This window comes from Aricia agestis, chromosome 21, assembly GCF_905147365.1.
Source record: "Aricia agestis chromosome 21, ilAriAges1.1, whole genome shotgun sequence".
NCBI lineage: Eukaryota > Metazoa > Arthropoda > Insecta > Lepidoptera > Lycaenidae > Aricia > Aricia agestis.
Genome location: NC_056426.1, coordinates 9,009,173 through 9,031,082, shown reverse-complemented (window position 1 = coordinate 9,031,082; position 21,910 = coordinate 9,009,173). Strand labels below are relative to the sequence as shown.

Below are 21,910 nucleotides of genomic sequence, written 5' to 3'. Positions count from 1 at the left end.
AAACAAAAGAATTACGGCGGTAGAATGTTTTAAAAGGTGGAATATGAAACGGTACGTAATTACGGAAGTATCTGCTAGGGACATTCAAATTAAGTTTTGATAATAAATCAGGGGCATCAATGGCATTGTTGATGATTTTACAAAAATATACTAAATCTGAAATGTCTCTGCGAAGACATAAGGGAAGGAAGTGAAATTTATTACACCTTGCTTCATAGTTAGGAAGGTTAAGGTGGCACTTAAACTGAAGAAACCTTAGAAAGCGTTTCTGGATTGATTCAATTCTATTTTTATAGATATCATAAGAAGGATTCCAAACCTCGGAACCGTACTCCAGGATACTTCGTACATATGAACAATATAAAATTTTGATTACTTTAATAGACTTAGAATGAGTACTAGATCTGATAAAAAATCCGAGTGCTTTAGATGCTTTATTTACTATATAATTTACGTGGTCATCAAATAGTAATTTAGAGTCCACTATAATTCCGAGGTCCCTCATAGAATTTTTAAGGGTTATTTCCTTGTTTTTGAGCTTGTAACTATAACTTATTTAGTTTGACTTACGAGTATATGTCACCGCATAACATTTTGATACATTGAGATCCAGTTTATTCCTGAAGCAATAATCACTGAACCTATCCAAGTCTTTTTGTAAAAGATGACAGTCAAGAAGGGAGCTGACATTTTTCATAATTTTTTTGTCATCCGCATATAACAGAAACTTCGAATAGTGAAAACAAGTGTTGACATCATTAAGAAATATTGCGAATAACAAAGGTCCCAGAAGTGAACCTTGCGGGACTCCGGAGGGTACTAATGTCCACCTTGACATGTAGCCATTGATAGCAACAGCTTGAGACCTATTGCTTATGTAAGATGTAAACCATCGGTATAGGTTTCCGTGGATTCCCGCATGAACAAGCTTTTGTAGAAGAATGGCGTGATCAATATGATCAAAGGCCTTGGAGAAATCAGTAAATATTACATCTAAACTCCGATTTTTAATTCAAGATAAAAAAACTACTACAATATTGCCACTGCAATAAAATATTGTGCAAGAGTATATTCCTTTTTTCTAAGAAACAAGGCTTAGATAATTTAAATTATTAGTAATTTTAATCAGATGATTTAAATAAGTAACCTGAGTTATTTTATTTTACATAAATACAAAACGCCCTAATAAAATCTTAAGCATCGGTAATTTTTGGTAGTATACCTGGTATTTTACTGGTATCACTGCAGGTATTCATAACATTTGGTGCAATAATTTACAGGCTAAAGTAACATAGGTACCTAATATAATTTAAATATACATGTACCTTGTACCATGTGTAATTTACAAAAAAGCAGAAAAATTGTGTGTAGCTCGCTTTATGGTCGTTATCTTAACGTCGCCATTTTTTTCGGCCATGCCATGACACCATGATATTATTTATCCTGTCATTTTTTTTAAACGGGCTTTGGCCCACCACACATTCCCACCACTGTATCTCCTGTGTCGCCAGGATCGACAGTGGTATCCAACCACGAAAACCCTTTGATATGATCTCAGGGAGCCCGAGGGACATGCTAAAGCTGTCTTGGGACCCGCAACGAAATTAATCAGAAGAAGATAGGAGGAGTAGGAAGTATACAGTTTTCCCTCCCCATAAAAAGCGGGAGACAGCACAAAGTTGCAATAACCGAAAGTCAAAGAACTAAAGGGAAAGCACCACGGGAATAATTAATGTTAATTATGACTTTTTATCCTGTCATGTTATCCTTAATATTAAAATGATAAAATTATGTCTTATATGTTTTACAGCAGTATATTTTGTCCTATACTGTAAACTATGTAAGTGCGAGAGGGACGAATGCTATTCAAACATAAAAGACGTCCTATTTAGACTAAGATGTAAGAGTGTCATCTGGGTTCTAGTAAAAACCATTAATATTAATATAAAAGCTTGTATCAATAAGGATTATTTGACAAAAACCTTGTTTAATTATTATGTTGACCAGTAATGCCAATAATAAATAAAGTAACATATTGCAAAAAGGTTGGCGAAACCTGAAATATTCACTTGACAATGACATAAGTCACTTTGACACCTTTGACAGTGACGTATCTACAGTAGCTTTTTTGATCTTGAATTAAAAATTGGAGTTTACTTGACCACCAGAATCCATATTGGAGCTAATCTATACTAATATTATAAATGCGAAAGTATCTCTGTCTGTCTGTCTGTCTCGCTTTCACACCAAAACTACTGAACCAATTGTAATGAAATTTTGTACACAGATAGTCTAAATCCTGAGAAAGGACATAGGCAACTTTTTAACTGGATAAAGGGGTTGTAAGGGGGAGAAAATGCGTAAATTTGGTCAAATTAAGTTAGTTCCAAAAACTCAAAACAGATGGCGCCAAGAGTCCCCTAGATCGCGCTATTGCTTGCTCATGCGTATTTCTATAAGAGGTGGTACCATGTTGAGTTAGATTTTCCGATTCTTTCGATTGTTATACATGTTATTAAATAACTCACGTACCAACATAGATATCAGAAACAACAGTCTACCAATAATAAATACTAAATAGTTTATGGGTATTGGGCAAACCTAAAGTCGTGTAATGCATTATGCAGCTAAGTTGTGTAACGCTAAATAAGCTTGGTATAAAAAAGTTTAATTAAAAAAAAAAACATATTATGTGCACACTACACGGCTTGGGTATTTTGATTTAAGGGGTACCAGGGTTTCGAAAAAGCTTTTGACACCAATTTTATTGACACCGCGCGCTATAAACTGAAGTCCACGCGGACGAAGTCGCGGGCAACAGCTAGTATAATCATACGCAAGGATTAGATTAGATGTTGTGGACCGAGACTTTAGGAAGCCATGTTGCTCCGTGATAAACCAATATCTAAGGGCTAGATAAATCGCATTATACACAATGCGTTCCAACACTTGCAAAAATACACAGTTTAGATATTGATCTATAGTTTTTTATACAAGCTTTGTCACCAGCTTTATGCACAGGCGTGATAAATGCAGACTTCCAGATATTTGGGACACAACCTTCATTTAGGGAACGCGAAAATAATATTGATAAGGGAGTAACCAGGCTCGAGGCACACTTGACTATAAACAAAGGAGGAATGTCATCAGGCCCGGCGCCCTTATTCAAATTGACAGATTTTAGATGTGTCAGTAAATTTTTGGGATTCACTTCAATTTCTCCAAATGAACTATGATTCGGTAGTGCTTCAGTATTGCTTCAGTAATAACCATATATTAAGGATAAAAAGTATCCTATGTCCTTTCCCAGGTCTCAAAGTATCTCCATACCGAATACCATAAAAATTGGTTTAGCAGTTTAAGCGTAACAGACAGACTTTCGCTTTTATAATATTAGTATAGTTAAAGTATGTGTAGTGATATTTAACATTGTCTCATAAGCACCAATAGTGGGGATGCAGTCTACATAAGTCATCTGTCAAGCTGTCAACAGTTCAGTTGTGTAGTGCCAGTGAGCAAGGATAGATGTGCGCTCCGCAGTGGTACGTACACAGTGGGTGTATTACCGCCGTACACAGAGACATTTAATTAGAATCAACCTTCAATTTAATGAAGAGTTTGACAGATAATGCATGGGGCTTATGTCAAAATTCTGAATTAATGACATTTAACTAATTAAGGTTCCACTCTGAGTGCGGCAGTTAGTGAGCCAGTGTCCCTAGGATTCTACAGTATGGTTAAGTTGTGTGCATTCTTTTTACAGAGATTGATGAGGAAAATTTGAAGGGTACCAAAAATAATGTTGTATGTGCAACAAATTTTAAGATAGAATGTAAGTTAATTATGGCCTCTAAAACAAAAATATTTTATCACAGATATTAAAGAAGAATATGATGAGAGCCCAGATAATAATGAGAATGCTAAAAAACCAGTTGAAGAACCCGCAAGCCACAAAGAAACAACAACACAAGACAACAAACCTCACACTTGTGTTCACGTTTGTCACAAAAAGTTTTCCTATCCAAGCCTTATGAAAATACACACACAATCTCACACCGAAGTCAAACCTTACAGCTGTGATGTATGTGGCAAGAAGTACACTCGGACAAGTAGTTTGAAGACACACAAATTGACTCATAGTGGGGAAAAACCTTATAGTTGTGATATTTGCAGTCGAGCGTTCACTACCAAGCGAACGTTGACTAAACATCGTCTGTTATTGGTACTTTTCATAGTCTTTTAGATCGAGACTCGAGTTTGTCAAGCGATAATTAAAAAAACCTATACTTAATATTATAAACCTGAAGAGTATGTTTGCTTGAACGCGCTAATCTCAGGAACTACTGGTCCGATTTAAAAACTTATTTCAGTGTTAGATAGCTAATTTATCGAGTAAGACTATAAGCTATATATATATTATCACGCGACCGAAGAAACTCAGGAAAATGTGGGAAAAACGGGGGAAATATTAGAAATTACGAACTACTGGAGCAATTTTTATATGGCAAATTTTTGGCACAGATATAGAGTAAACCAAGTGAAGGGAGTAGGGACATAAAAGCAATTTTTTATGGGAAAATGTACGGTTTCCGTAAAATTCCTAATTTACGCGGGCGAAGCCGCGCGGGAAATCTAGTAAATTAATACATACCTCTTACACCTAGCTGCGATGTGTGTAACAAGGCGTTTTTTAGAAGCTACGACTTTGTTAAGTCGTAGCTTCTAAAAAACGCACATAATATTAAACAAGTTGTAGTAAAACCTTACGAGTGTGATGTTTGTGGGAAGAAGTTTAAAAGTCAAGTAGCTCGAAGACGCATAAAGTAATGCATACAGGTGATAAGCCACAGACATAGATACTACAGTCTACATGTGTATGTACTTCGCGTGCCATATCGCGTTCCCAAACGACGAGCAACGTCTTTCGAAAGTCTGTTCTTTAGTCTGCTATCGGAATCGGACGTCAATCGGAATTTTAAAATGCCTTAGAAATGTCTAAGGCCGGTATAAATAGTCGGTACTTAAGATCCGACCCGGTCTCAAGACGCGGTTCGGCTCTGTGATTTGTCCAAATTTGGACAGCTAACAAAAAATCAGAGACTGAACTGTGTCTTGAGACCGAGATGCATCTTGAGTACTGACTATTTATACCGGCCTAAAAGTGCCGTATTGAGTTGTTGAAATTCAAATAGACACGTTGGCCTAGATAATGGCCACATTATCAGTACGTCACAGTAGGTAGGAAAAAAGTGGCATGCTCGTTTTCATACAAATGGAGCGACATGCGTTATCAATCTTGATCTGTCTGTGTCATGTGCGATAAACAATACAATTGTGATGTTAGTAGCAATGTAGCACCACCTTTACGGCTAAAAGTAGCTAAAAAAAGCACAAACTGTCACGCTGTGAGAAAACCTATAAACGAGATGTTAATTATTATTATTTTATTTGTAATCCCACCTCCTGAATTATTTGTGTATCTGATAACTGATAACATCGAAGCCAAAAGGATTATAAAGATCTTGACAGTGTATGTATGGCTTGTATACCTAAGTGTGCTGCTCTTGACACATAAGAGCAAAGAGAATTTAAAAAGAGGTCGGACTTAGAAAAAAATTACGTCAGTTATTGAAGTTTAAGTTAAAAACCGGCCAAGTGCGTGTCGTGCCACGCGCAATATAGGGTTCCGTAGTACCGCTAGTTTTTGATAATCAAGAATGTTACCTAATTTTGATTATAATTTTTATTTTTGACAGAGAATATAGCAGTCCATATTCTCTGTCAAAAATAAAAAATACTATAGTTTGTACGTTTATAACGCACGCACGCGGGGGGTATTACATTATCATATATATTGGATCATTTCTATGATCATATATAGGATCCAATATATATGATCATTTGATCATATCTGCGTATTACATTATCATATTTCATTGATCCTATTTTACGTCATATGTGGTATCAATAGCCAACGGAGAGCGCTAACGCTGACAGGTATTGACGTCAAGGTTACTAGATCTCAGAGAATTCGATTTATCAAAAAACATCGTCATTTTAAATATGGCTTGTTTTTTGTTATTTCAGCAAGATTATCCAAGTATATAATTAGAAAAATAATTACATTACATTATTTGAAACATATTAACGAACAAGAAATTAAAAACTCTTTTTTATATTAAATAACTGGCAACACCTATTTCTATGACCGTATTGGATCCAATCTCTCAGCAAATGTCAAAAATCTATGATCAAGGAAGAAATGAATCATATGTCTATATTACATTATCCAATATCATTGACTCAATGATCTCGGATCCAATATATATGATAATCTAATATCCCCCTAAGATGATATGGGTGACAGTTTTCATGTTCCTTGCTACGGATTTTTTTTACAAGAAAACAAAAAAAAACAAAATCTTATATCTTTAAACGAGCAATTCTTGTATATATATAATTGGAATCTCGGAATCGGCTCCAACGATTTCCATGAAATTTAGTATATAGGGAGTTTCGGGGGCGATAAATCGATCTAGCTAGGAATCATTTTTAGAAAATGTCATTTTCATCGAATACCGAGCAAAGCTCGGTCAAATAGCTAGTGTAATAAATTATATTCTATATACAAAAACAAATGTTTCCTATAATTGTAAACGAATAAAAATGAAAGATGCTAAATGCTAACTTATTAATAAAAATTATAAATATTAACTGTGAAATATTAGTATAAAATTATTGTTACGAAAACATTTGAAAAATGTCATATGCATGAAACGGAACTTATGTCAATACAGATTGACTCGGTTGAATCAAAATCAAATCGATAAAAAGGGCTGCCATCTTAAATCGCCGGCTCCACTGAAATGTCAGTACGAAATCGATAATTTCGATTGCAATTCCTTTACGAAGTGATTCGATATTTTTAAACTATCGATTAATTTTTGTTAGGTAATTTCCCTAATATTGTCAATTATAATGTGTCACGCATATCATCATAAAACGCACAAACTATAGTGAAAGAATTACTTGGACTAGAGATCGCCCAATGGTCGAAATTCGACCTTAGTTTAAAGGACATTAGGACTACTACCTTCCTACTACCTATATTTTGTAAAAAAATATTGACTTTATCATATTTTTCAACTCTTGTCTCTGGGACTCAGCTGATCTCAGACTAGCCGTGTAAGCATTGTCTAATAGTATCTAAGAATTATTAAAAAAAAACTATAATCCATTTTCAATTTGTCAACTTGTTGTCAACAGACTTCAACCATAAATAAAAAAGTATAATTCGTATGTATAGGCTTGTCACTCAAAAATCTGTAATTTTTCCTAGTGTGTGTAATGTTTTATTTGGTAAAAAAATTTATGATAAAAGCATAATTTCAAAATAATATTAGCTCGATGCACTCCTTCGCCATATAAACTATAACTGTGCAAAATTTCATTCACCTACGTTTCCCCATTTTTCGTCAAAAGGGATACAAAGTTTTTGGCTCATGTATTAATATATAGATACGTTAATTAGTTTCCGATTTATAAGCAAAACAAGTTGTAACTGTACGACACATACGTCATATTATCACAATTGCGCCGCGCGGGCCCCACACATTAAGAGCCCATATGACCCTAACTTGACTACATACTTTAACCTAGATCTCAAAATCTGTAAGGTCTAGAAAACTGATTTTTTGACACAAGTAACTTCAGTTCATAAAGATTAAATGCTCAAGACGAAAACACGATTACTCAAAAAATGCTCGATAGTTTCTTTTTTACAAAAAACCTTGTTTTGGACACATTTTTGCTCGGATCTTCGAAGTTTGCTGTCTTTTCTTTAATATTTTTTAATATCTAAAAAGGTATGATAAAACCTAAATTTGCTCAAAACACTTTTTTCATAATCATTATAGTTCGTCTTTTATTCAAGTAAAACTAAATCGGCGATGATTCTGCGTCGTCCTTTTTCACCTGGCATATGAAAGACGGGCGTGAGTGTGAAGAGAGAAGGACGATGTTTGATTTTTAGAGTCAGGTGAGCTTTTAAACGTGATTTTTTTGCTTTTTTTCTCTCTTTATCAATTACGGCAACATTTGGAATTTTCACCAAGGCCTTAATTATATGTGTACTTTAATAATTCATAATAATATTAAAATAAAATAAAAATTTAAGGAGAGCACCCATACAAAAATCAAAATTTTTGGCCTATATTGCTCTATACCGGCACGGAACCCTTCATCAGCGAGTCCGACAGGCACTTGGCCGATTATTTTACTTGAACATAATCAATAGCATCATCGCTATACCTGCCTCTTGCCGATCTGAAAAGAGTTACAAATAAAATTATAATCAAATTTTTTTTTGAAAAAAGCTTTTATAAAGAAAAAAAAAAATTCTTACCTCAATATATCATACAATTTGCACGATAAGAATAGCTTGTCGCTTGATTTGAAAATTAACTAGCTGTACCAATTTAATTGAGTAAATTGATATCACATTTTTATTTTTTTTATTTTAATACTGACTGGTGAAGTGATGACAGATTGTTAAGTCTCGCGACAAGCTTTGATTATCATGGAAATTGTATAGTATATTGAGGTTATAACTTGATAGTTTAAATTTTTCAGAAGAATTTTTTTTTTCTTTTTAGAGTAAGTATTTAAATAAAAGCTTTTTTCATAAAGTTTTTTGATTATAAATATTTTTTATTTTTTAGTTATTCTCTGGCAAGATTTCTTAGTCTGTTTGATTGTAGTTTGTTTTGTTTTAAGAATTTGTTAAAATCGGAGTAACTTAGTCCTTGAAGTTAGAAATTGTACAATAAAAACATGGTTCTTTTATTTATCGATTCCTCTATAAATCCCAAATAATTTTCACAGTCAAATTGTCTATTAATTATTATCATCAAAATAGAATAAAGACTTTATTTATTTGAGTGTAGAAAATTACTCAGGGAAAAGCAAATATCCATACTAATATTATAAATGCGAAAGTATCTCTGTCTGTCTGTCTGTCTGTCTGTCTGTCTCGCTTTCACGCCAAAACTACTGAACCGATTGCAATGAAATTTTGTACACAGTTATTCTAGAGTCTGAGAAAGGACATAGGCTACATTTTGATGTGGGAAAGTATCTTATTTCCATGAAAATATCGATGAAAATTAATTCGCATTGCGCGTGGCCAGCGCTCATCCCGGGGGTCCTGGGTTCGAGTCCCGCAGGCGGAACAAAAAGTTTTCAATGTTCCTGGGTCTTGGATGTGTATTAAAATAATATTTCAAAAATCTTAAATATATTTTATGTATAATATTATAAAAAATCCAGAAATATATCGATGCACTGAACATTTTAGTTCTAATACGATTCAACAGATGGCGTTTTATTTTTTACTTCAATGTAACATAGAACTAATCATACTTATTAGTTATTATGTTTTTGTTTATAGTTTTTAATACGTTAGAATATTATGTTTAATAATATTATCACTTGGTATAATAATAATCAATCTATCTTATCTTATAGAACTCCTACTGCATTTCTAAGGAGTTCGAGTGTACCGTGTTGGCCTATATTCCATCCAGAAAATATACCAATGCAATCAACATTTTAATTCTAATATATGAAAACAGATGGCGTTTTATTTTTTACTTCATTATTGTAACAGAACTAATCATACCTACTTTATTATATATTATAAAATATCCATACTAATATTATAAATGCGAAAGTATCTCTGTCTGTCTGTCTGTCTGTCTCGCTTTCACGCCAAAACTACTGAACCGATTGCAATGAAATTTTGTACACAGTTATTCTAGAGTCTGAGAAAGGACATAGGCTACATTTTGATGTGGGAAAATATCTTATTTCCATGAAAATATCGATGAAAATTAATTCGCATTGCGCGTGGGCAGCGCTCATCCCGGGGGTCCTGGGTTCGAGTCCCGCAGGCGGAACAAAAAGTTTTCAATGTTCCTGGGTCTTGGATGTGTATTAAAATAATATTTCAAAAATCTTAAATGTATTAATTTATGTATAATATTATAAAAAATCCAGAAATATGTCGATGCAATGAACATTTTAGTTCTAATACGATTCAACAGATGGCGTTTTATTTTTTACTTTATTGTAACATAGAACTAATACTTATTAGTTAGTATGTTTTTGTTTATAGTTTTTAATACGTTAGAATATTATGTTTAATAATATAATCACTTGGTATAATAATAATAATCAATCTATCTTATCTTATAGAACTCCTACTGCATTTCTAATATATGTGACAAGTTGACAACAGAAGGCGCTCTAAAATAAAGGAGTTCGAGTGTACCGTGTTGGCCTACATTCCATCCAGAAAATATATCAATGCAATCAATATTTTAATTCTAATATATGAAAACAGATGGCGTTTTATTTTTTACTTTATTATTGTAACAGAACTAATCATACCTACTTTACTATATAATATTGTTTTTATTCATAACTAGCTGTTGCCCGCGACTTCGTCCGCGTGGACTTTAGTTTATAGCGCGCGGTGTCAACAAAATTTGTGTCAAATTTAAAAACTTTTTAAAACCCTGGTAAGTGGTACCCCTCTTAGGGCCGCGCTACACTGGAATGGCAGCGCTGAAAGTGCTCGCCTCGCCGCTGCCATTCCGGTGTAGCGCGGCCCTTAATTAATCAAAATACCCAAAAACAGCTGTGCAGTGTGCACATAATCTATACTAATATTATAAATGCGAAAGTATCTCTGTCTGTCTGTCAGTCTCGCTTTCACGCCAAACGCCAAAACTATCGAACCAATTGTAATGAAATTTTGTATACAGATAGTCTAAAGCCTGAGAAAGGACATAGGCTACTTTTTTACTGGAAAAAGGGGTTGTAAGGATCGTACATTTGTTCAAAAAATTCATAATAGATGGCGCCGTGCGTCTTCTACATCGCGCTGACGCTTGCTCAAAAGTCTTTCTATAAGAGGTGGTATAATCTTACATTTAAGTCTCGATTTTTTTCGATTGTCATATCTATTCTACGGTATTATATAACTCAGTACTTTATCTGTGCAGGCAGTGACGTAACCCTAAGACCAAATTTCACCAACGACTGTTAAAGTTAATGCTCGAATTAGTATCACGTTAGCTGTTTCGTTTTTCATATGAATGAAAGAGAAGACAGGACATTTTAACAAGCTGTTAACACTAACAGACATTGGTGAAATTGGGGCTAACCCTATCAATGATAAATAGTTTATGGGTAAAGTTGTGTAATTGGGGGGCTAAATAAGGTTTAAAATTTGGCATAAAATATAAAGTTTAATATAAAAAATGAAGTACTTATTGTGTGCACACTGCACAGCTGTATTGATTTAAGGGGTACCAGGGTTTTTTTTTATAAAAGCTTTTGACACCAATTTTGTTGACATCACGCGCTATAAACTGAAGTCCACGCGGACGAAGTCGCGGGCAACAGCTAGTTATAATATATGAATGTTACGAGTAATACACTATTTCTGGTTTAAAGTTGGGACCCTAGACGATCAGATGGCGCCACCTACCATGCATTTTAAGTGTTACCTCTATACTTAATATTTTAAGTGTTACCTCTATACCTATAATAATTAATAATATAATATAATATTAAGTTTTCTTCGACTATAACTATCATAACATTTTTCAGTGGTATGACTGGTAATTGGTATGTATTTGTATGTGTCTGTTTAAGCTACATTTCTGCCTAAATGTCTTACTACAAACATCACAACTGTAAGGCTTTTCACCGGTATGTATTAGTATGTGTTTGTTTAAGGCAGATTTATGTCGAAATGTCTTACTACAAACATCACATCTATAAGGCTTTTCATTGGCATGTATTCGTATGTGACTGTTTAAGGTACTTTTATGTCGAAATGTCTTACTACAAACATTACAACTGTAAGGCTTTTCAGTGGTATGTATCAGTTTGTGACTGTTTAATTTATATTTTTGCGTAAATGTCTTATTACATACATCACAACTGTAAGGCTTTTCAGTGGTATGTATCAGTATGTGACGGTTTAATTTATCTTTCTGACTAAATGTCTTACTACAAACATCACAACTATAAGGCTTTTCGGTGGCATGTATTAGTATGTGACGGTTTAATTTACCTTTCTGACTAAATGTCTTACTACAAACATCACAACTATAAGGCTTTTCGGTGGCGTGTATTAGTATGTGTCTGTATAAAGTACCTTTTTGATGAAACGACTTACTGCACACATCACAACTATAAGGCTTTTCTTTGTTTTTATTTTTTTTTCCATTGGAATGTATTAGTATGTGTTTGTTTAAGTGATGTTTCCGCCTATATATCTTACTACAAACATAACAACTAAAAGGATTTTCAGTGGTATGGTATTTTTTTATGTGTGTAATTAGGGCACCCTCTAAGCAAAAACCTTTACTACAAACAGCACACTTGTAAGGTTTTAGTTTGGGGTGAATTGGCTTGTGGCGTATTTTCAAAAGTCTTGTAGAAATGAAAGTGTTGCTGCAGATATTACTTGAAGCATAATGTTTTGTGTCATCTTGTGTCGGCTTCGTGGGAATATGCTCGTACGCTGACTCTCCAGTATTTTCGGCTTCGTAATGACTTAGACTTTCCGCACATTCTTCTTTTATAGCTGCAAGAAAAATATTTGTTCAGTAATAGAAACCACAATATACATTCCTTACAAAGGAAACTACTATTAAGCCTCCATAGTCCATAAGAACAAAATGGCATAATATAAACAACTGATTGTTAAACAACTTTGCCCTTTGGGAATCGGGTCATATGGGATTAAAAATAAAAGTGTCTTGAATGTCCTTGCATTTGCATGGCGGAGATATAGTTAGCCTTAAGTGGATCTACAACAGTATCATATTCCAACTTATCCTGGTAAGCGATTGCAACTCACATCACACAAGTTGGGGCAGCACCAACCTAAATTGCAGAGGTGAGAAACTATTTGACTTCTTACTTACTAACAACCTCCACACCAATCACCATGAATGAGGGTACTAAACCAACGTTTATAAACCCACTAAGACAGGAGGTCCTTGACATTACAGACCAAGTAGCCTCACCTCTTTCATGCTCAAAACGATGGAGAAGGTGGTCAACCCTCACATAAGGGACACCTATCTTACCTAGAAGCCCCTGCATGAAAGACAACATGCCTACCAAAAAGGCAAATCTACTGAGACCGCGCTTATGGACTTAGTAGATCGTATTGATAGAGCAATTGAAGATAAAGAGATTGCGCTATGTGTCTTCCTAGATATTGAGGGCGCATTCGACAACACTTCAACCAGCTCTGTCGCAGATAGCATGGCTTCAAGGAACATGGATCCAACTACTGTATGCTGGATCAAAGCCACGCTCGACAATAGGGTAACCTCATCGACTATATTGAGCCTGACACTAATAAGCAGGCTAACGCAAGGTTGCCCCCAAGGTGGCGTGCTTTCACCTCTGGAATGGTGCCTGGTAGTGGATGACCTACTAAGGGAAATAAATCTACAACAGTGTTATACTCACCTGGACTTTTTGATTCTCGACCTGGACACTCCACAAATTCTATGGCTGTGCCCTCTACATATTCTTCTTTAATATTATCTAAAAAAAATTAGGCATTTAAAAAACATAGCTAGACCCCGCACTGCTAACAGTTAAATTAGTAAAATGTAGCCTATGTATTATCCAGGAGCTTACTTCATACTAAAATTTCATGAAAACCACTTTAGCCGATTTGACGTGAAGAAGTAACAAGTCTGTATGTTACAGACTTAAAACAAACAAAACTGTTAAATAGTAACTAAACTCAACTAATAGTAACTCATTACTCAACTAAGATAATATTATTCCAATGTACCGTATAATGTATCGTTAGAAGCAGCAGCAACATTAACAGTAAACAGACAGTCTTGTTCAACGTTTAAGAAAGTGATTTTGGTTCAAATAATTACAGTACGTGCAAGTAGCACCCTCTGCTCCATCCTTTGCGTTATATTTCTCATTGGCAACATTTACTAGAAAAGTGCTGACACCACCAATATGTGAAGCAAACATAAAACAACATTTTTTTTTAGTTTTTACTAATAAAGTTTCCACAACATTACTTTTAGCCCAGTCTAATAAGACGCAAAAATTGGTGGCCATAGAGCTGAAAATTTGTCCCTGGCAATCCTCCTCGTGCTAAAATTTTTATTTAAGGTCGAAACTAGAAGGTATGAAAATGAGGTTTTCCTACCGTTTACCTCAAAAGGACCTTAAATAAATAAAACCGGCCAAGTGCGAGTCGGACTCGCGCACCGAGGGTTCCGTACAAACCTGCAAGGTTTACAAAGTTCGTTCATTACGACAATCGAGTCATAACTATGGTATTTTTATTGCAAAATGAAATTCATAACATTACAATGGGGAAAGATGGAGGAGCATAAATTTAAGACAAAGATCTCTTTATCGTTTAAGTAATCCTTTATTTTATATTAACACATATCATTTATCTATAATATAACTGAAACACTTATACTAGCCTTGCAGCAGACTATCGGCGGCGGCGGCGGTCGGTCGCGACTTGCGGTATCAATGGTTGTACTTTTGCGTTTTGCGTTTTTGCGTTAACTTAGATTTTTTTTTTTTCACGGGTTAACGGCAATTAGATCTAAGTATTTGATATGAATTTAAACTTGATAGCTCTACGCGTTCATGAGGAAAAAAGTAATAAGTTTATATTTATTAAAAAATATATATTTTGTAATGTAACTAAAAATTTAAGGTTTTCGGAATTTTTCCTTTATGTGTGCTATAAAACGTTGCTTCATGCCAAATTTCAAGATTCTAGGTCGACTGGAAGTACCCTTTAGGTTTTGATTCCCTTGCGAGTACTTGCGAGTTTCAAAATATGCAGCTTAAATTGCTGTTTCTTTTGATTGCGTTGACATAGAAGTTTGATTTTGTTACAGCTTAAAGGTATTATAGACTTGAGTATTTGGTATGAATTTCAATTTAATACCTCTACGCGTTTATGAGGAAATGGGTAGTAAGTTTAAAATTATTAAAAAAAAATATATTATGTGATGTAACTAAAAATTTATGGTTTTCGTAATTTTTCCTTTATCTATGCTATAAGACGTTGCTTCGTACCAAATTTCAAGATTCTGAGTTCACGGGAAGCACCCTGTAGGTTTTGATTCCCTTGCAAGTGTCGAAAATTTGCGGCATAAACGGCTGTATCTTTTGATTGCGTTGGCTTAGAAGTTTGATTTTTTCACAGCTTCAAGGGACAGTAGACCTGAGTAATTGATATAAATTTCAGCTTCATACCTCCACGCGTTCCTGAGAAAAAGGGTCTTGACAGACGGACGGACGGACAGACGGACAACAAAGTGATCCTATAAGGGTTCCGTTTTTTCCTTTTGAGGTACGGAACCCTAAAAAAGTAAATAAAATAGCAAAATTGGAGTACAAATGTACAAACTTACACTCTGTCTTGATCTCTATTTCTGTGAGTAGTGGAGTCAGTTCTGTCTCTAGAAAATCAAGAGGTAACGACCACTCTTCAGTTTCGCAACTCAGCCTCACCAAAGGATTAATATCAGACTGAAACAAAAGAATCCTTTATAATTATTATACAAAATGTTAGTGTAAACACCGTTATCCTTGAAACTGTGGCGGTACCCACAATTCGCCTACATTCCTTTATTTCCTGCATCGCGCTATCGAAGTTTTCTGAGCGCGTTGGTATATATACGACAGTTGAGATGTATCACGTGGGCTCCGGCCTGACCGAGCATAACACCTCGCTCGGTCGGAAGATCTTCCTTTGGCCGCCACGCTTATTCCCACAAAACCATCAAATGAGCCCGTCAAAATGAACAAAAGTTGTTCATTTTGACGGGATCATTTGATGGTTTCAAGGATAACGGTGTTTACACTAACACACTGTATTATTATTTCCACATAATATGTTTCTTTGATTTTAATATGAGGTAATAAACTTTTAAAAAAATCTGGAAAGGACATAATATAAATCGAGAAAAAATGTATTGTTATTTGACACTTTGGCAGAACAATAAAATAAGAAATAAATAGTGTTTTTATGCTAATATAGTAGCCAAAAAGCAGGGCTGGGACACCTGGTTAATCTTCGCGAACCTGTTCGTTAGAAACGCCATACATTTCCAAAAGAGCATATGTTTCATTTTAATTCCGATCTGATGGAACTGATATTATTCCTGGTTTTATGCAATACAAATATCTTTATTGCAGACTACTCTGTGGTCCATTGGTTAGTATTACATACATTAAATTTTTTTTAGGGTTAGTTAAAAAGAACAAAACATAACTTAAAATAAATAATTAACACTAAACTAAATCATGCACCCCAATTAGAACTATGAGCGGATGTATATTGGAGGTCTGCTTTCGAGTTCGTTCATTATCCGCACATAGTTCTTTAATATAGGTGCATGCGGATCATCTGCCACAATCTTCAGGATGCTGTTGTCACTTCCCCTTCGATTTATTAGAGATGCAGCTTTCTTGCGCATGAGTGCCCGGAAGCCATCCGTTCTTGCTTGTGCAAACATCTCAGACGCACTACAAAATTGGGGAAGTTTCAGCATCATCCTGATGATACTGTTATATTGGATGCGAAGGGTGTTTAGAGATGCTTTGGTATAGCTGATCCACAGGCCATCCGTGTACAGATTCTGACAGAACGGTTTAAATAGTGTAATCGTCACTTCATCCGTACAACGTGCGAACTGCGAACCTGCGGGCCAGCATATTACTTCGCACCGCCAAAGCCCTCCGCTCCCGTTCAATATCTAGATCATCTTTAAGGTCGTCAGTAAGCCGAGATATTTAAAATTGAATACCCCGTTCAGCTCCTTTCATCCGAGGCATATTGGAGGTATAGATTCGGGATACTTACCGGCGGCCTTAAAGGCGGTCAGGCCATGCGAATCAGCGTATCTCTCGCACACCTTCAGCATCTCCCGAATTCCTCTCGCGGTGGGACTCAGCAATACCATGTCGTCCGCGTAGCTAATGTTTTTAACGCTAACACCACCAACCTTGCATCCGACACGCATATTGCTGAGCTCTACTGTGAGATAATTCACGTACAGATTGAATAGCTTTGGAGACGATAAACCCCACCAATGGTTTTGTTCAAAGAGCAAAATGAAACTGCTTCTGCTCAAAATATCGGTTAGAACCGTTCGCTAATCGCGAACTCTTGCTCGCCCCGCACACTCACACACACCACGACCCTCACATATTTACCACAAAATCAAAACAAACAAGATAATATGACAAGTAAATGGGGAAGTGCACAATAATAGCTATATCCACACTAAGCACTTTTATCTTCAATTTTCGTCATCTTCTTTCATGCTCGTATTGGCATTTGGCGCATTCAATAATTGAATGCGTCAACGAATACAGGTTCCACAAGTTGGAAAACACTGCTCTATACAATTGCACAATTTAATACACATCACAACACATACCTGATTTTCACTGTTTTCTTTATTGATTTGCTTCAAAAGCTGTTGGCACTGTAGAAGCTTTGTGAAGCAAATGTAGCACAGTGGATGCGACTCAGCTTGTATCTGTAAAACAGTTATTTTTAGGGTTCCGTACCCAAAGGATAAAACCGGGACCCTATTACTAAGACTTCGATGTCTGTCTGTGTGTCTCCAGGCGGTATCTCAAGAACTGCTTTAGTTAGACTTCTGAAATTTTTACAGATTAAGTATGTATTTCTGTTGTCGCTATAACAACAAATACTAAAAACAAAATTAAATTAATATTAAAGGGGGGCTCACATACAACAAACATAAGTTTTTCGGCTTTCTTTGCTCTACATAATATATTAATAATGGCAAATAGGCACTTGAATTTTTCACAAAGTCCTTTATTATATTATATTGTGTACTTTAATCTATACTAATCTATAGTGCGTCAAGAATGTCATGACAGGCGGGAAAATTTTCTAAACGTAATCACGCTTAAAAGGCGTATATTTTTCTTTGTATTTTTACAGAGAACGCAAATTAGTTATTAACTTATTACATTTTAAATATTGTCACCTTGCACATTTTTATCTCGAATTAATAAAGTTCTCTTATTTTTTAGTTCATTTAACAATTTCTCCGCCTGTCATGACTTTCTTGACAGACTATATTATACTAATCTATACTAATACTAATATACTAATTATACTAATATTATTATAAATGCGAAAGTATCTCTGTCTGTCTGTCCTTCTGTTTATCTGTCTCGCTTTCACGCCAAAACTACTGAACCGATTGTTGTACTTCCTCCCTTTCTAACCTCCTTATTAAGATATCTGTACCGCTTTCTTTGGACAGTTATACAATTTCCTTCTTCTTTCTTCTCATCATCTACTTGAACGGTGTTCTCAGCTGAGATTGATTCGTTCACGGATTCCACATGTTTGTGTTCCATCGCGGATTTTGTGGCCACACTGGTTGTATTATTATCGATCACCTGATTATTTTTTAAAAGTACCCTCAATGATGATGATGAAGATAATATATTCTTATCTTTTTGTAGATTTTTATGAACCTTATCATGATCCATACTAGAACTTTGTTCCTTCCTTACAACAGCCTCTTTGGTTATGCTGTGTGCTTTCTTTGATGTATTCATTGCTGCTTTTACATCCATCAGCTCCTTTTCGACGCATGAGAGCCTTAATTGCAGCTTTTCGTTTAATTTGTTCATCAAGCCGCATTCTCATTTCTGTCCTGAATTCGCGAAGCTCCTCCAATATTATACTGTCCAGATTTGTACAGGACATCAAATTATCTTTGAGTGGCTTACGCGAACCTCGCTGGTTATTTACGAAGCTAGAAGATGTAAATCTGCTCCGTAGCCTCCGCGAATGGGTATGTTGGAATTATCCCCTATTGGTGTATTCATTTTGCATTCGGGACATACCCAATTCTTGATTTCTTCTTCACTTAAGTCCTTGAATTGATCATCCAAAAATAAAACACATCCAAGGTGATAATTTTTTTTACACAATGCTTGTGAGCACTCTATAAACATTAAATTATAAATTGTTTTACAACAACCACTACACTTATGACCCATTGTAATAATTTGATGACTATATTTTACATAACACCAACCAAAAACACGTCCATGCGCGCAAAGCGCAGCGACCCGAACCCTTACTTTTGCTGGTTATAGTGCAGAATAATTATTCATATCAACAGGAGCATATCCCAATGAATATACCATCTAAGAATGTCCTCTTGGATGAGGCCGTCAATATGAGTCCAAACATGTATACTCCACTTTGGGCTCATATGGAGCTCGGTTCCTATAGAATCCAGGTGATGCTGCAGCAGCATCATGCAAATATTTACTGTTTGTCTACGTCTTACTAATTGTCACAATTAAAATGAGCCCAAACACGAAACCCCTGCTCTAAGTTGGTGAGGAGTTGGGTATCCATTGATTACCAGCTGATGCTCTAGCAACAGGTCAACTTTCTATTAATGTGTATATATTCATAAATGTAACACTAGAAATATGAAAAATATAAAGCCCACGAAACGACTGCAAGTTGCTAATGGGCCCTTCACAGGCCAGATGAACCGCGATTTTCCAGCACTGAGCAGGTTGATGAGTGATGATGATGAACTATAGCTAAGAACACTCTCGATCATGTCAGCACAAAAAAAAACTAGATCAAAGTCGGCCCACCAGTTTGGATGCAAAGATGCCACAGACAGACACACACACAGACAGACACACACACAGACAGACAGACGGACACGTCAAACTTTTAACACTGCACCCCTCTTTTTTGTCGGGGGTTAAAAACGTACCTGACTGTCCGATAATACTTCGTACACATTCTGCAAACCAGTGTTTTTAATATCTTGTACTCCTGTGACAGAAAAACATAGCAAACAGGTTCCTTGACTCATCTTCTAGGTTAAAATATATTATTTAAGTCAGATTCTAGTTATATTTTTCTATTGATTTTTTGCTCAGAAAAAGGAAGCCGATAGCTGTGTTCGTTTCATTCGCAGATTACTAGTACATAGGTACAATATATAATATTTGGTTTCATTTTTTCGCAGTTTGGCACATATTTATTAAAATACTCTGTGGTTTGGCAGCTGACTGGCAACTTCATAATGGAGTGTCAATGTCGGCTGCGTTCCAGATGACGTTAATTTTGACCAAAACGCTCAAAACGTCCCCTTCTGCCGTTCCCTTTGGCGACCGGGGTCGTTTTGATCGCGGCTATGACGTCACTCATGACGTCATCATTTTCGCTCAAAACGACCCTCGACGAAGATGGGTCAAAGTGGGCGTTCTAGTTTTTTTTTTTAATTTTAACGTAACTATATCGCGAAAGCTATGTTCGGAAAGTTTTCAGGAGAGAGTAGATAAAAAAAACTTTATATTATTTCATTACAAATAATATTTATATTACTTAAATAAATTAAATAACATTTAATGAAATATTTTGATTGGAAAATAAATTGTTTTAAATGAAAGGTCAAATGATTTCTTATAAAATATTATAATAATTAATACTAATTTTCATCTCTCCTATACCTGTTGATTTATTCGTGACTTCGTGACTTGACTAAACATTATGCGGTATTGTTACCTAACGTTTATATGTATATTGTGACAATTATAATCAATATTCAAAGTATGTGGTTTTGTCAATGATATTCTATGTTACATTTTAGAAACTCATTGGGTTTTGTTATTAAAATATGATTCAATGTGAAAACTCAAATATAATAAAAGTTTAACTATATTAAAATATGATTACTTAAGTAAAAAAATGTAATACTAAAAACCTAACAAATATAATATTATGTATTTTATTTGTAAATTAAATGTAACTATAAACAATAAAATTACTTTTATTTACGACTTGAAGAAAAGGATCATAATATCCAAGTTCGGTTCATTGTACCTATGTATAAAAAAATTATACTTAGTTCTTTTTTTAAACTTTTCTCAAAACGCTCAAAACGATCCATAATCCGTTCCACTTGGGTTTGTATCGCTGACGCTCAGATGCTAGTGGAACGGGAAAAACTACGGTCTTGAGCGTGAGCGTTTCTAACGTCATCTGGAACGCGGGGGTCATGTTCTACAATTTCTGTCAGATTTTAGAACATCACGCTCACACCAATGACACTAAAGCCGGCGCCAGACATGGGCTTCAAAGTTTGAGCAAACTTTGAAGCCCATGTCTGGCGCCGGCTTAATGCGGGCGCCAGGCATGTGATCAAATACGCAAATTCGCCAAGTGTGGCACTGACATTTGCCTATTTGTGCAAATTAATTGCTAGCATTTTGCTATTTGTGCAAAGTTTGCTCAAACTTTGAAGCCTACGTCTGGCGCCTTCTTTATGTGCTTTGCGCAATGGCTTTGCGTAATGTGCATTGAAAAACGAAACGAACACGACTACACAGAGACACAGACACAGAATATTGCGGTACTTTATCTATGGGCGAGGCAACTACGTAATTTGTATTCTGTGAGCACTAGGCACACAGACTACAGTTTAGGGATACTACGTATTCTACCTACGCATAATATGCGGCCGCGGCTTAAGAAACACTATCAATACGGTATTTTAGTCAGCGATGCCAACCTGCAGATAATTTCAGATCGGTGGGGAACCAATAGAAAATCTAGAATAGAAGTGTCGTGTCTATCATGAAGGTATAATCTATGGTGTCTATCGTCATGCTCATAAAGCAAAAATGTCCAAGTTAGATTTTCACTTTTTTACGTTTTTCTTGTGACTTGTTTAGTATGAAACTTAGTATAATTAATATCAGAAACAGATTCTACGTCTTTGGT

General features: G+C 35.3%; 1 protein-coding gene across 1 annotated transcript in view; it reads right to left on the bottom strand.

Moving 5' to 3' along the window:
• Positions 1-20,117, bottom strand: part of LOC121737891 — a 45,116-nt gene extending 24,999 nt beyond the window's left edge. The window contains exons 1-5 of the mRNA XM_042129624.1: positions 19,896-20,117; positions 17,541-17,642; positions 15,507-15,624; positions 13,561-13,638; positions 12,542-12,661 (exon numbers count right to left, since the gene is read on the bottom strand). Of these exons, the coding sequence (XP_041985558.1) occupies positions 12,542-12,661; positions 13,561-13,638; positions 15,507-15,624; positions 17,541-17,642; positions 19,896-19,997 (520 nt within the window). The 5' untranslated portion in view covers positions 19,998-20,117. The remainder of the gene's footprint in view (positions 1-12,541; positions 12,662-13,560; positions 13,639-15,506; positions 15,625-17,540; positions 17,643-19,895) is intronic.
• Between the last annotated feature and the right edge of the window lie 1,793 nt (positions 20,118-21,910).